This window comes from Delphinapterus leucas, chromosome 1 (assembly GCF_059928025.1).
Source record: "Delphinapterus leucas isolate spDelLeu-1000000601 "Yukka" chromosome 1, BTC_Dleu_Yukka2, whole genome shotgun sequence".
In the NCBI taxonomy this organism is placed as follows: Eukaryota; Metazoa; Chordata; class Mammalia; order Artiodactyla; family Monodontidae; genus Delphinapterus; species Delphinapterus leucas.
In genome coordinates this window covers 92,494,392-92,508,152 of record NC_143129.1, presented here as the reverse complement: position 1 = coordinate 92,508,152, position 13,761 = coordinate 92,494,392, and the positions used below count along the sequence as shown (strand labels likewise).

The following is a 13,761-nucleotide window of genomic DNA, read 5'->3' as shown; positions in this document are numbered from 1 at the left end:
AGAAAGATATCATGGAATTTGGTGTTTTGAGTCCTGCTTCCCTTTGGTGCATGACTCAAAGGGAAGAATCTGTGTGAGTGTGGATGGATACAGAACTATAATTCACTCGGTCTTTTAGGCCTGATACAGCAGGTTGCACAAGGCTTTTTTTGTCCGTGACTTAACTACTCCACTATCCTGAGAACATAGCTGGGGACAGGAATGCTTAACAAGTAAGCTTGCCTGCCTGGATGTAAAGGGCCAATAGTTTACCGGATCCCTAAAAGATTAGTGCAATCCCCAACTGCGACCACTACATCCAAACAAAATCTTAAGAGTTTCCTTTGCTTTTTGTTTATTTTAACATAAGCCTTTTTTTTTTTCTTAAAAAAAAAAAGAAAAAAGCAGAATAGGCTTTCCTTTCCCAGTAGTACAAAAGTCTTCATTTGCCAGTGTGCTTGCCATTTGTAGCATCACAGGTAATCAGTCAGAGTTCAGCACACTTACAACATAGATGAGAGTTAAGACTGGTTTAGGTTATCAGAGTCCTCTGGTGTGTTTTTGCTTATAATTCCTCTCTGGCCTTTGGTTCTTTTGGTCACTTTTCCTTCACTGATATTATGGTTGTAGACTATTATTTGACTTTTTAAATGACCAAATTACTTTGAACGTGTGGCACGAAGAAAATTTAAGGTTGTGGGACTTCACTGGTGGCGAGGTGGTTAAGAATCCGCCGGCCAATGCAGGGGACACGGGTTCGAGCCCCAGTCCGGGAAGATCCCACATGCCGCGGAGCAGCTGAGCCCACGCGCCCACGCCCTAGAGCCCGTGCTCCACAGCAAAGAGAAGCCACCGCAATGAGAAGCCCGCGCACCACAATGAAGACCCAACGCAGCCATAAATAAATGAATAAGTTTTACAAATAATAAGTCAAAGCTTGTCTTTCAGGTAAAACCAGTTTTAATAAATACATAAAAATAAGAAATTCATAAATTTTATTTATTCAGCAAATATTCATTGTGTTCTTATGTTCCACTGTGTTAGGCACCAGGGTAACAGTCATTTAGACAGACACTATTCTTGCCCTCAAGAAGTTTACATCCTAATGGGGAACAAGTCCTGCTGAGATCTTCAACAACAGTTATTTGTAATTCACTGCCAAGTAAATGAAAGGAAGTATGAAATGCTTCCAGTTTCAACTTCCTCTGTTGTGGAATTACAGTTTCATAGATGTTATCCTGAAAAACATGGCTGATCATAAAATGTTGATTTTTGGTTTAGTCTCCCCCATACCACCACCAAAAAAGAAAAGAGAGAGAACTTTAAGGTAAAACACATAAACACATGAGGTAAAACGATGAGCTTGGCTAGGGGAGTAGTAGTGCACGGTCACCATCTGCAGGATGATTGGCCTTAGAGATATAGTTCCTGCTGTCCTGTGATCACCCTCACTGGTACCCGACCACCAAGTTCATAGGGCTCGGCTGAGGTTGAGTTGGGCCAGGGTCCAGTGAGCACAGTGGACCGGAGGTATTCCTTACCTTTCAAGCATTACCTGTTTGTGGGAACTTACATGCTACTAGATCTCCCTCCTCTGGGTTTCAGTTTCCCATGCAGCAGAGGTACTTTTTCACAGTAGCCTCGTTGAAATCAACCATTGACATGAAGGTTTATAAAACAAAAATAGAAAAAAATACAACAAAATGAAATACATTAGCTACTTAAGGTTCTTTACTCTTTTGGAAAAGATACAAACTTTATGCTAGAAATTCTTGAGAGTGTAATAATTTCTTTCTTTTAATATTTCTCTCTTGATAGCCTAATAATCCAACTATGGAGTTTTGGGGGTAGTTAATAGTTCCTCAGACAGCTAATGCCTTGAAAATATGTGTGTGATTTCTGAGTGCCTGAAGATAGAGAGATCATACTTTCACATGATTGAACTCTTGGACTCAAGTTTGAAATCATACAGGGACATCCTGCTTAACTAAATTGCCCTCTAATTCTCTACTATCTATATCAGAGAATATATAATTTTTTTAAAAAAACTCTTGGGACTTCGCTGGAGGTCCAGTGGGTAAGACTCCATTCTCCCAATGCAGGGGGCCCAGGTTTGATTCCTGGTCGGGGAACTAGATCCCGCATGCACGCCGCAAGTAAGAAGTCCGCATGCCTCAACTTAAAAAAAAGTTCCCACATGCTGCAACGAAGATCCCACGTGCCACAGCTAAGACACGGCACAGCCAAAATAAATAAGTAAAAATAAATATTTTTTTAAAAAACTCATCATTTTTGTTGTGTTTTGAAAGTAGTACATAGTTGTATCAGAATCACATCAGTCTTAATCAAGAATTAATTGTTCTTTGCTGATGCTGGAATAATAATTGTAATCAAAACATCCCAATTAAGGAATGATAGAGGGATTGAGAAATTATTCTGTGTTCCCTTTAGATTTTTCTGTAGTTAAGAAGGATGAGGAAGAACCTAGACCGAGGGCTTTCACCATATCTAACCAAATAACTATAGTTCGAACTTGCCCTCATCACTGCTGCTGTGAGGTAGGCACCGTTTGCCAAGGAAATCCTTAAGGGTAATACCACAAAACCAGTTACCGTTTTGTTTAGTACCAGAAACCCATGGCTACCATGAAGAAACATGCTGTTTTGATTAATTTACTATTTTAGTTTATCCTTTTGTTATTTTTCACTTATAGATTATGCACTGAGGCTGGGGAACTAATGAGATTTTGTTTATGGCTTATGAACATTAAGTTCTTGAAGGGCTTTGGAGCTGTGAAACAGAAACTACCATTTTGTTCATAAACTCTTATGTTTTCAACTTTCTTCGAAATAAGATAATATAATTAAATGGTTGAAAGAAAATGGGAGAGTGTGTAGGATGGACCAGAAAGAAAAGAATATAAATGAATCAATAGCTTTGGGATAAATCTGTTTATCCCAAAGGGGGGTAAATGAAGGGGTCCTCCCTTCAACAGTTAATTTAGGCTTGTAATCTTAGGACCATTATTTTTTAAATTGAAGTATAGTTTGCTGTACAATATTATATGTTATAGGTGTACAGTGTAGTGATTCATAATTTTTAAAGGTTTTAACTCCATTTATAGTTATTATAAAATATTGGCTATATTCCCCATGTTGTACAATATATCGTTGTAGCTTATTTTATACCTAATAGTTTGTACCTCTTAACCCCTACCCCTATATTGCCCCTCCCCTCTTCCTGTCCCCACTGGTAACCACTAGTTTGTTCTCTGTATCTGTGAGTCTGCTTCTTTTTTATTATATTCACTAGTTTGTTGTATTTTTTAGATTGCACATATAAATGATATCACACAATATTTGTCTTTGACTTATTTCACTTAGCATAATGCCTTCTAAGTCCATCCATGTTGCTGCAAATGGCAAAATTTCTTTCTTTATAGCAGAGTAGTATTCCATTGTATATATACACCACATCTTCTTTATTCATTCATCTGTTGATGGACAGTTCCATATCTTGGCAGTTGCAAATAATGCTGCTATGAACATTGGGGTGCATGTATCTTTTTAAACAATATTTATTTATTTACTTCTTTACTTACTTACTTACTTACTTTGGCTGCGCCAGGTCTTAGTTATGGCACTAGGGATCTTTTTTTTTAGTTGCGTCATGCGGACCTCTTAGTTGCAGCATGCATGTGGGATCTAGTTCCTGACTAGGGATCGAACCCGGGCCCCCTGAATTGGGAGCATGGAGTGTTACCCACTGGACCACCAGGGAAGTCCCATGGGATGCATGTATCTTTTCAAATTAGTGTTTTTGGGTTTTTTTGGATATATACCCAGGAGTGGAATTGCTGGGTCATATGGTAGCTCTATTTTTCGTTTTCTTGAGAAACCTCCATACTGTTTCCCACAGTGGCTGCACCAATTTACATTCCCACCAACAGTGTAGGAGGGTTCCCTTTTCTTCACATCTTCATCAACATTTGTTATTTGTGTTCTTTTTGATAATTGCCATTCTAACAGGTGTGAGGTGATACCTCATTGTGGTTTTGATTTGCATTTCCCTGATGATGAGCGATGTTGAGCATCTTTTTATGTGCCTGTTGGCCATCTGCATTTCTTCTTTGGAAAAATGTACATTTGGCAAAATATTACTAACTGGTGAATATGGGTGAAGAAAATACATAAGTTCTTGGTACCTGCAACTTTTCTGTAAGTTTGAACTTTTTAAAAAATAAAGCAAGTATAAAGATATAAGTGAAGCATTAACTATTCTCTTAATAATTAGGTTTTTGAAGCATCAAAGATTCCACTTCACTATCTTGTTTTTTTAACTACTAATTCTTTTTACTAATTTGTTATTGAATATCTCTAAAAGCAAGTGTATTTCCCTCATTGTAAGTACATAAGTTGTGCTTTACCCTGACTGAAAATCAACTGAGGCTTCTTAGAAACCTGCTGTTAAAACAAAGCAGCAAAATAGAGATCCAAGAGCAGAATAGTATTTCACAGAATCAAGATTGTTTTGTGGAACAAGGTCTCAAATATTGGTTAAATAAGTACTTTTTCTTGTTTTTATTTAGATATTTTATGACCTGGTCAGACAGATAAATAGAAAAACACCAGTGGAAAAGAAGAAGCCTAAAAAGAAATCATGTCTGCTGCTTTAGACCCACAATAAGCAGCAGCTCTGAGCCAGGTAAGATGCTAAAAGCAGAGCAGATACCTTTCTCATCCTCTTATTTGGGGCTTTCCCCAACATTAACCACTTCCCATTTCACCTCTTAGGGTATTTCCAGGCTTCTGTAATTTGTAAATGTTTTATATAATTTATAGATATGTTCATCTACTGGATAATTTGTCTTTTTCTCCATGAGATTCTAAGCTGTCTGAGGGAGGGCAAGGATCATGTCTGTTTTACTCACCAGTACATCCCCAGTACCTGGTACAGAATGGGTGTTCAAACAATAGTGGTTCAATGAATAGAAAGCCTTCCAAGGTCACACCGAAGTTCAAGCTGAATTGAAGTGGAACAGTGGTTTATCTGAAAATAAATTTTTTTTTTGATGAAATATTTCAAAGTGAGCACACATATATATCAGTAATAGTCATTCCTCCTCAGATGTAATCCCAGCCCTGATTCCTGACACAATGGATTAGTTTTGCCTCTCTTTGAACTTAACAGAAACAAAAACACTTAATGTGTTATTTTATGTGTGGCTTCTTTCACTCAGAAATGTTTTTGAGAATAATCCTCGTTGCATACAGCAGTAGTTTATTTTTATTGTATGACTATACTAGCAATATATTTATGTATTCTGCTGTTGATGGACATTTGGGTTCTTTCCAGGAACAAGTATGGTGCCTGTGCACTTTTTATTTTTTCTTTTTTTTTGAGATGGTCATATGGTTTTTATTCTTCAATTTGTTAATATGGTGTATCACATTGATTTATTTGCATATATTGAAGAATCCTTGCATCCCTGGGATAAATCCCACTTGATCCTGGTGTATGATCCTTTTAATGTGCTGTTGGATTCTGTTTGCTAGTATTTTGTTGAGGATTTTTGCATCTATATTCATCAGTGATATTGGTCTGTAATTTTCTCTTTTTGTAGTATCTTTGTCTGGTTTTGGTATCAGGGTGATGGTGGCCTCATAGAATGAGTTTGGGAGTGTGCCTTCCTCTGCAATGTTTTGGGAGAGTTTGAGAAGGATGGGTGTTTTAGCTCTTCTTTAAATGTTTGATAGAATTCACCTGTGAAGCCATCTGGTCCTGAGCTTTTGTTTGTGGGAATTTTTTTTTTTTTTTTTTGCACGGTTCGCGGGCCTCTTACTGTTGTGGCTTCTCCCATTGCGGAACACAGGCTCCGGATGTGCAGGCTCAGCAGCCATGGCTCACGGGCCTAGCCGCTCCACGGCATGTGGAATCTTCCCGGACCGGGGCACGAACCCGTGTCCCCTGCATCGGCAGGCGGACTCTCAACCACTGCGCCACCAGGGAAGCCCTTGTTGGAATATTTTTAATCACAGTTTCAATTTCACTACTTGTGATTGGTCTGTTCATATTTTCTATTGCTTTCTAAGAATTTGTCCATTTCTTCCAGGTTGTCCATTTTATTGGCATAGAGTTGCTTGTAGTAAGTAGTCCCTTAGGATGCTTTGTATTTCTGTGGTGTCTGTTGTAACTTCTTTTTCATTTCTAATTTTATTGACTTGAGTCCTCTCCCTCTTTTTCTTGATGAGTCTGGCTAATGGCTTATCAATTTTGTTTATCTTCTCAGAGAACCAGCTTTTAGTTTTATTGATCTTTGCTATTTTTTTCTTTGTTTCTATTTCATTTATTTCTGCTCTGAATCTTTATGATTTCTTTCCTTCTGCTAACTTTGGGTTCTGTTTGTTCTTGTTTCTCTAGTTCCTTTAGATGTAAGGTTAGATAGGTGTAAGGTAAGATTGTTTATTTGAGACTCCTCTTGTTTCTTGAGGTAGGCTTGTATAGCTATAAACTTCCCTCTTAGAACTGCTTTTGCTGCATCCCATAGGTTTTGGATCGTCGTATTTTCATTATCATTTGTTTCTAGGTATTTTTTGATTTCCTCTTTGATTTCTTCAGTGAACTCTTGGTTATTTAGTAATGTATTGTTTAGCCTCCGTGTGTTTGTATTTTTTACGTTTTTTTCCCTGTAATTGATTTCTAACCTCATAGTGTTGTGGTCAGAAAAGATGCTTGATATGATTTCAGTTTTCTTAAATTTACTGAGGCTTGATTTTGTGAGCCAAGATGTGATCTACCCTGGAGAATGTTCCATGCACACTTGAGAAGAAAGTGTAATCTGCTGTTTTGGGATGGAATGTCCTATAAATATCAATTAAATCTCTATGGTCTGTTGTGTCATTTAAAGCTTCTGTTTCCTTATTAATTTTCTGTTTGAATGATCTGTCCATTGGTGTAAGTGAGGTGTTAAAGTCCCCCACTATTATTGTGTTACTGTCAATTTCCTCTTTTATAGCTGTTAGCAGTTGCCTTATGTATTGAGGTGCTCTATGTTGGGTGCATATATATTTATAATTGTTATAGATTCTTCTTAGACTGATCCCTTGATCATTATGTAGTGTCCTTCCTTGTCTCTTGGAACATTCTTTATTTTAAAGTCTATTTTATCTGATAATGAGTGTTGCTACTCCAGCTTTCTTTTGATTTCCATTTGCATGGAATATCTTTTTCCATCCCCTCACTTTCAGTCCCTAGGTCTGAAGTGGGTCTCTTGTAGACAGCATATATATGGGTCTTGTTTTTGTATCTATTCAGCAAGCTTGTGTCTTTTGGCTGGAGCGTTTAATCCATTCACATTTAAGGTAATTATCAATATGTATGTTCCTATGACCATTTTCTTAATTGTTTTGGGTTTGTTTTTGTAGGTCCTTTTCTTCTCTTGTGTTTCCCACTTACAGAAGTTCCTTTAGCATTTGTTGTAGAGCTGGTTTGGTGGTGCTGAATTCTCTTAGCTTTTGCTTGTCTGTAAAGCTTTTGATTTCTCTGTCGAATTTGAATGAGATCCTTGCCGGGTAGAGTAATCTTGGTTGTAGGTTCTTCCCTTTCATCACTTTAAGTATATCATGCCACTCCCTTCTGGCTTGTAGAGTTTCTGCTGAGAAATCAGCTGTGAACTTTATGGGAGTTCCCTTGTATGTTATTTGTCATTTTTCCCCTGCTGCTTTCAGTAATTTTTCTTTGTCTTTAATTTTTGCCAATTTGATTACTGTGTGTCTCGGCATGTTTCTCCTTGGGTTTATCCTGTATGGGAGTCGCTGTGCTTTCTGGACTTGGTTGGCTATTTCCTTTCCCATGTTAGGGAAGTTTTTGACTATAATCTCTTCAAATATTTTCTCTGGTCCTTTCTCTCTCTCTTCTCCTTCTGGGACCCCTCCCTATAAAGCAAATGTTGTTGCGTTTAATGTTGTCCCAGAGGCCTCTTAGGCTGTCTTCATTTCTTTTCATTCTTTTTTCTTTATTCTGTTCCACAGCAGTGAATTCCACCATTCTGTCTTCCAGGCACTTACCGTTCTTCTGCCTCAGTTATTGATTCCTTCTAGTGTAGTTTTCGTTTCAGTTATTGTATTGTTCGTCTCTGTTTGTTTGTTCTTTAATTCTTCTAGGTCTTTGTTAAACATTTCTTGCATCTTCTCGATCTTTGCCTCCATTCTTTTGCCGAGGTCCTGGATCATCTTCACTATCATTATTCTGAATTCTTTTTCTGGAAGGTTGCCTATCTCCACTTCATTTAGTTGTTTTTCTGGGGTTTTATCTTGTTCCTTCATCCGGTACATAGCCCTCTGCCTATTCATCCTGTCTATCTTTCTGTGAATGTGGTTTTTGTTCCACAGGCTTCAGGGTTGTAGTTCTTCTTGCTTCTGCTGTCTGCCCTGTGGTAGATGAAGCTGTCCCGTGCACTTTCTTGTACAAGTCTTTATGTACATGTGCATGCATTTCTGTTTGGTGTGTGTGTGTGTGTGTGTGTGTGTGTGCGTGTGTGTGTATGAATGAAATGGCCAGACTATACACTATATATGTGGTAGCTTTGGTGGATACTGCTAAGAAATTTTTCCAAGTAGTTGTACCAGTTTACACACCTACTAGCAGTTTACGAGTTCCACATCCTCCCCAAATTTGGTATTGTCAGTCTTTGTAACTTGAGACATTCTGCTGGATGTGTGTTGGTATGTCAGTGTAGTTTTAGAAGTCATTTCCTCCCAGGTGTGGGTTGACTTCTTTCAAATGTTTCTTCTGTAGGTCTGTAGGTAGTAGTCAACTTTAAGTACCACTTAAGTTTTCATTAAGTGAACCCATTGGAGAGAAATTAGTGGCTGCATTGAAGCTGCCTATCACGTAAGCAGCCAGGCCATGTAGGACCATTTGTTTTCCTTTAATTATATATTTAAATCCCCTGAACAGTTTTTACTTATGTTCATCAACTCTGTAAACATTACCATAAAAGAATACTTTCATGGAGTGGATTTATGGTGTAATTTGATGCTAATTATGGGACTGTTACTAAACTGGGTCCGCTTAGAGGAAAGTTGGTTGTGCTAAAACTCTTGTAAGTCTCTTGGGTCTGTTTAGTAGATTACATCTTCTGGAGCATCAAATTAACTAATATGTGCTTCCTTAGAGATATGAATGAAACTCTCTTAGGGGAAACAACTGAGTAATTGTACCCCTTTTTGAAATGAAGTAGAGGGAAAATAGACAGAAAGGAGTAAAGGTCACAGATTGCCTCTGGATAGTGAGATTTTGGAAAAACAGCTTCTGGCCAAATGCTTGCTTAGGCTTTTAGTGAAACCTTGAGTCAGTAACTATAAATCATCAGCTCCTTGAAGGTGATTATTGTTAAAGTTGATAGTATTTGTGTTTCTTTAGGTAAGGGTACAAAGGTAGAAAAAAATGAGAACTCCAGTTCCTGTTCTGAAATGTATTTAACTCTTCTACAGTTAGTTGTCTGGCTTTTTTTTTCTTTTTTTTTTGGCTGCTTTGGTTCTTCGTTGCTGTGCATGGGCTTTCTCTACTTGCGGCGAGTGGGGGCTACTCTTCATTGCGGTGTGCGGGCTTCTCATTGTGGTGGCTTCTCTTGTTGTGGAGCATGGGCTCTAGGCGTGTGGGCTTCAGTAGTTGTGGCACATGGGCTCAGTAGTTGTGGCTTGCAGGCTCTAGAGTGCGGGGCTCAGTAGTTGTGGCACACAGGCTTCGTTGCTCCATGGCATGTAGGATCTTCCCGGACCAGGGCTTGAACCCGTGTCCCCTGCATTGGCAGGTGGATTCTTAACCACTGCACTACCAGGGAAGCCCCTGACTGGCTCATTTTTATCCTTATCTTAGCTGACCCTCGTTTAATGTCCAGTTCTCAGAAAATGTCCTTTTAGCTTATGTCTAAAGGAAGAGGTGCCATCTCCTGGCCTGTTGGGAAAATTCATTCACGTACACCCTACAGTGTCCTACTATGAGTTTTACCTTAGAGGAAAGAAATCTTGACCTAAATCTAGAAATAAGACTTTCATCCTGGTTGCATAAATTCTTAGGCTCTGATAGGTAATTCAGCTTACAGTTTATTTAATGTTACCTGAGATCTCTGTGCATATTTTTGATAATACCAAATAATAGATCACTTAGTAATCAGAATACTTTGCAGAGCATTTTGCTGTGTTTATAGACTTGAAGTGCCATGTTGATCCCATTTAAGAAGTACTGAGATACGGAATAAATTTAAATAGCCACTATAAATGTTTTTAGTAAGAGTATGTGAACCTTAAGGGCAGCTTACCTAGCCCTAGCCATTAGGCAAAATCATACTGAAGCGTGTTAGTCTCTTTCTAATATGTCCTACTTTTGAAAACTGAGGAAAGAAATTCATCTTCAGGAAATTATTCCTTTAACCTAATTCTTTTCCGCTGAGCAGTAAACCTAACTTTGAGTCTTCTGCCCTTGAAAATGGGCATCAGCTCTTTCTGTATCATTTCTTCTTGTCCTAGCCTGAATTGGAATAGGTAACCCTAATATAAATAATCATAAAATGGTTGAATAAAGAATTTCCATTGGGAATTTGATGCAGGCATGAGTTGTTTCCTTAGTGGAAAAGGAACCTTTAAAAATAAGATGATAATGGAGTAGAAATGAAATAATCACTGTTTTCCTCTTTACAGACAGGACTGCCAGATATATTGTGAAACACTAAGTACAATAAAACTATTTTTTAAACATTTTTAAAGGGAGTTTAAAATAGCCTTGTTACTATATATGTTTAATATAATTTAGTTATCTAATAATGATCAGCCAAAATCATTATTTCTCTCTGTATTATTAGATATCTACTTATTTACTATCATCTTCTGACATCAAGGTTAACCATATATATCAGTATATATATATCTGTATCTGTTCAATGTTCTAGATTACAGGAATGAAGAACTGTTGCCTAATTGGAAAGTGCCAGCATTCCAGACTTCAAAAAATAAATCTGAAGAGGCTTCTCCTGTTTTATATATTATGTGAAGAATTTAGATCTTATATTGGTTTGCACAAGTTCCCTGGAGAAAAGAATTGCTCTGTGTATATCTCTTGGAAAATAAGACAATAGTATTTCTCCTTTGCAATAGCAGTTATAACAGATGTGAAAATAAATATACTTGACTCTAATATGATTATACAAAAGAGCATGGATGCATTTCAAATGTTAGATATTGCTACTATAATCAAATGATTTCATATTGACCTTTTTATCATGTTTCCTCCCTGTCAAGCACTAAAAAGTTGAACCATTATACTTTATATCTGTAATGATATAGATTATGAAAATTTCCCCTCAGACTCATTGCAGCAGATAACTTTTTTGAGTCATTGACTTCATTTTATATTTAAAAAATTATGAAATATCATTCTGTCATTATATTCTAATTAAAATTGTTTGTGCATAATGCTTTGGAAAAATGGGTCTTTTATAGAGAAAAAAACTGGGATAACTGATTTCTATGGCTTTCAAAGCTAAAATATATAATATACTAAACCACCTCTAATATTGCTTCTTGTGTTTTACTGTCAGATTAAATTACAGCTTTTATGGATGATTAAATTTTAGTACATTTTCATTTGGTTTGTGTGTTTTTGTTATTGTTTATAGATTTAAGGCCTTTATTTTATAATGATCACATTGTTTTAAATGCAGCAGTAGCTCCTTCCTGGCTGGTACCTGCAGAACACTTGGCTTTAAACCCCTAAGTAAATGGTGATTTCTCTACAAACAGACCTCGCACTTTCTGTTCTATATATATTTATTCCTATTATACAGTAAAATACATCAGACTACATACAATAGTTTTGTATATTCTCTCTTGATCTTAAAGATTGTATCTTATTGAATAAAATATCCCACTGTGTATTATTTTTATATGTAAAAAGATAAGTTTAATACTGTATCAGGGTTTAACTTTTACTACTTCAGATCTTCCACAGGTTGTAATTTCAAGGGAATCATTTTGCCATTGTTAATTTGTTGAGTATAAGTCCACCAATGAAATGTTATGTAAATATTTTCAAGTTTGCTTTATAATAGATCGAAGAATCTAAGAGAAGTGGGTAAAAGTGAAAAAGCATATAAAGGATGTGTCAGTTGCTTTTTCTTCAACTGTATATGAAGTAGTATAGTGGTTGGTAGTCATATGGAAAAGATTGCTAAGTTAAATTTTTAGCTGGCTATATAGTGGTGCTTTTCCTTTCCTTCCCAGTTTTTTTTTCTGTTTTTTACAAAAAGTGGGGCTTAAGTAGGACATGGACCTAGGGTGATATGACTTATGTACACCATAGAGGTAGAGCAAAACAGCTTGTTAGCCACTTAAGTGCTAGAGAAGGAAATAAACAAGCTTAGGAAACCCTGTGCCTTGTCCCTGAATGTTGAGGAGGAAACCAGTCCTAGAAAGTCTAAATCATTGCTCAGGGATCTAGATGCTGTCTCGTGGCAACTAGGTGTGAAGTAGTGTTCATGCCTTGTTGAGACTTCCTAGGAGTGTGGTCAGCCCCATCAGTTACTTAGTTGAAATTTAAAGATCAGATTTCAAATGTAATCTCTGACCAACCTGAGAAAATGTTAAAATATTGTAAACAGAAAATTTGGAAATTGTATTCTTTTAAGTTTCTAATAAACTTAGTTACCTAATACTTACCTTCTACTGATTCAGTTATACATATGTCTGGGACTGAGGGGCCAAAAATCTCATAAATGCAATAAATTAAAAAAAAAAATAAGTGAAGCATTAGGGCCAGTCTGTCCAGGTCAGTGTAGCATATTTTAAGGTCCTCTAAAGTCATTCTGCTTTGAAAGTCACCTCTCAAACATTCCTTTGGACTTAAAATCATAGATAAACATCTCATAAGCGAGCAAACATTTCTAAATATTACCTGTTACATAGATTGTGTCGTTATTTGCCAGATTAAGTAGGAAATATTTTAAGTAAGAATAACTCCCAAGTTAAAGTCTGCTTGACTAGGAGCATAACTCGATGTCCTCTGTTTTAGGACATGGTAGGAAAAGACGACAGGTACTGGATTTCTTTGTTACATCTTACACAGTCTACTTGGGATAAAGGTAGAACTGTGAAGAAAAATGCCCTTGTGGCACACAGTGTGCAGAGCAGGACCAGCTGAATTCAGAGACATGCATTGTTATCTCAAAGAAGTCTGCCATTGCTGAGCAAGATGGAAAGGTATCCTGTCAGAAAGTGAGATAGGTGTGCTTTTATATTGTCCCTATGTGAAGTCCTTAGTCTTGGTTCCAGAGGGGAGGGTGCCTGAAAATACGATATATTTTTATAGCAGAAAAATCAAAAAGTCCTCAAGGATATTATATGAATCTCATATGGTGAATATTCAAGAACTGACACCATATCAGTATTTATGGCTATTTAAAATGTATTAACTTTGGTTATATGAGTAATATCTAATTTAAAGGAGGCTTGATGTCACAGTCGGTAGTTTGCATTTTTCCACTAGAATACGAACAACTTTAATGGCTTCATAGTGTCCCCAAACAATCTTAGTTTTAGAAACTAAGTTAATACATAATCTATAATTTTACCCTCCACCAGGGGGAGCTTCAGTATCAGTTAACACTTCTACCTTTGAATTAAAAGTAGATATTCAAGCCATCTATTCTATAAATACTGTGTGCCTCACAAAGAGGTGTGAAGGCCCTCCCTCAAGAGTTTGCAATTTAATTGGGCAGAGAAGATATAA

General features: G+C 36.9%; 1 protein-coding gene across 3 annotated transcripts in view; it reads left to right on the top strand.

The window, feature by feature from the left end:
• RAP1A (RAP1A, member of RAS oncogene family) overlaps window positions 1–11,621 on the top strand; it is a 73,818-nt gene extending 62,197 nt beyond the window's left edge. For all 3 annotated transcript variants that reach the window (XM_089917980.1, XM_089917988.1, XM_022584078.2), the window contains exons 7-8: window positions 4,568–4,683; window positions 10,928–11,621. In XM_089917980.1, coding sequence (XP_089774106.1) covers window positions 4,568–4,654 — 87 coding nt within the window. In that variant the 3' untranslated portion in view covers window positions 4,655–4,683; window positions 10,928–11,621. The remainder of the gene's footprint in view (window positions 1–4,567; window positions 4,684–10,927) is intronic.
• The last annotated feature ends 2,140 nt before the right edge of the window (window positions 11,622–13,761 follow it).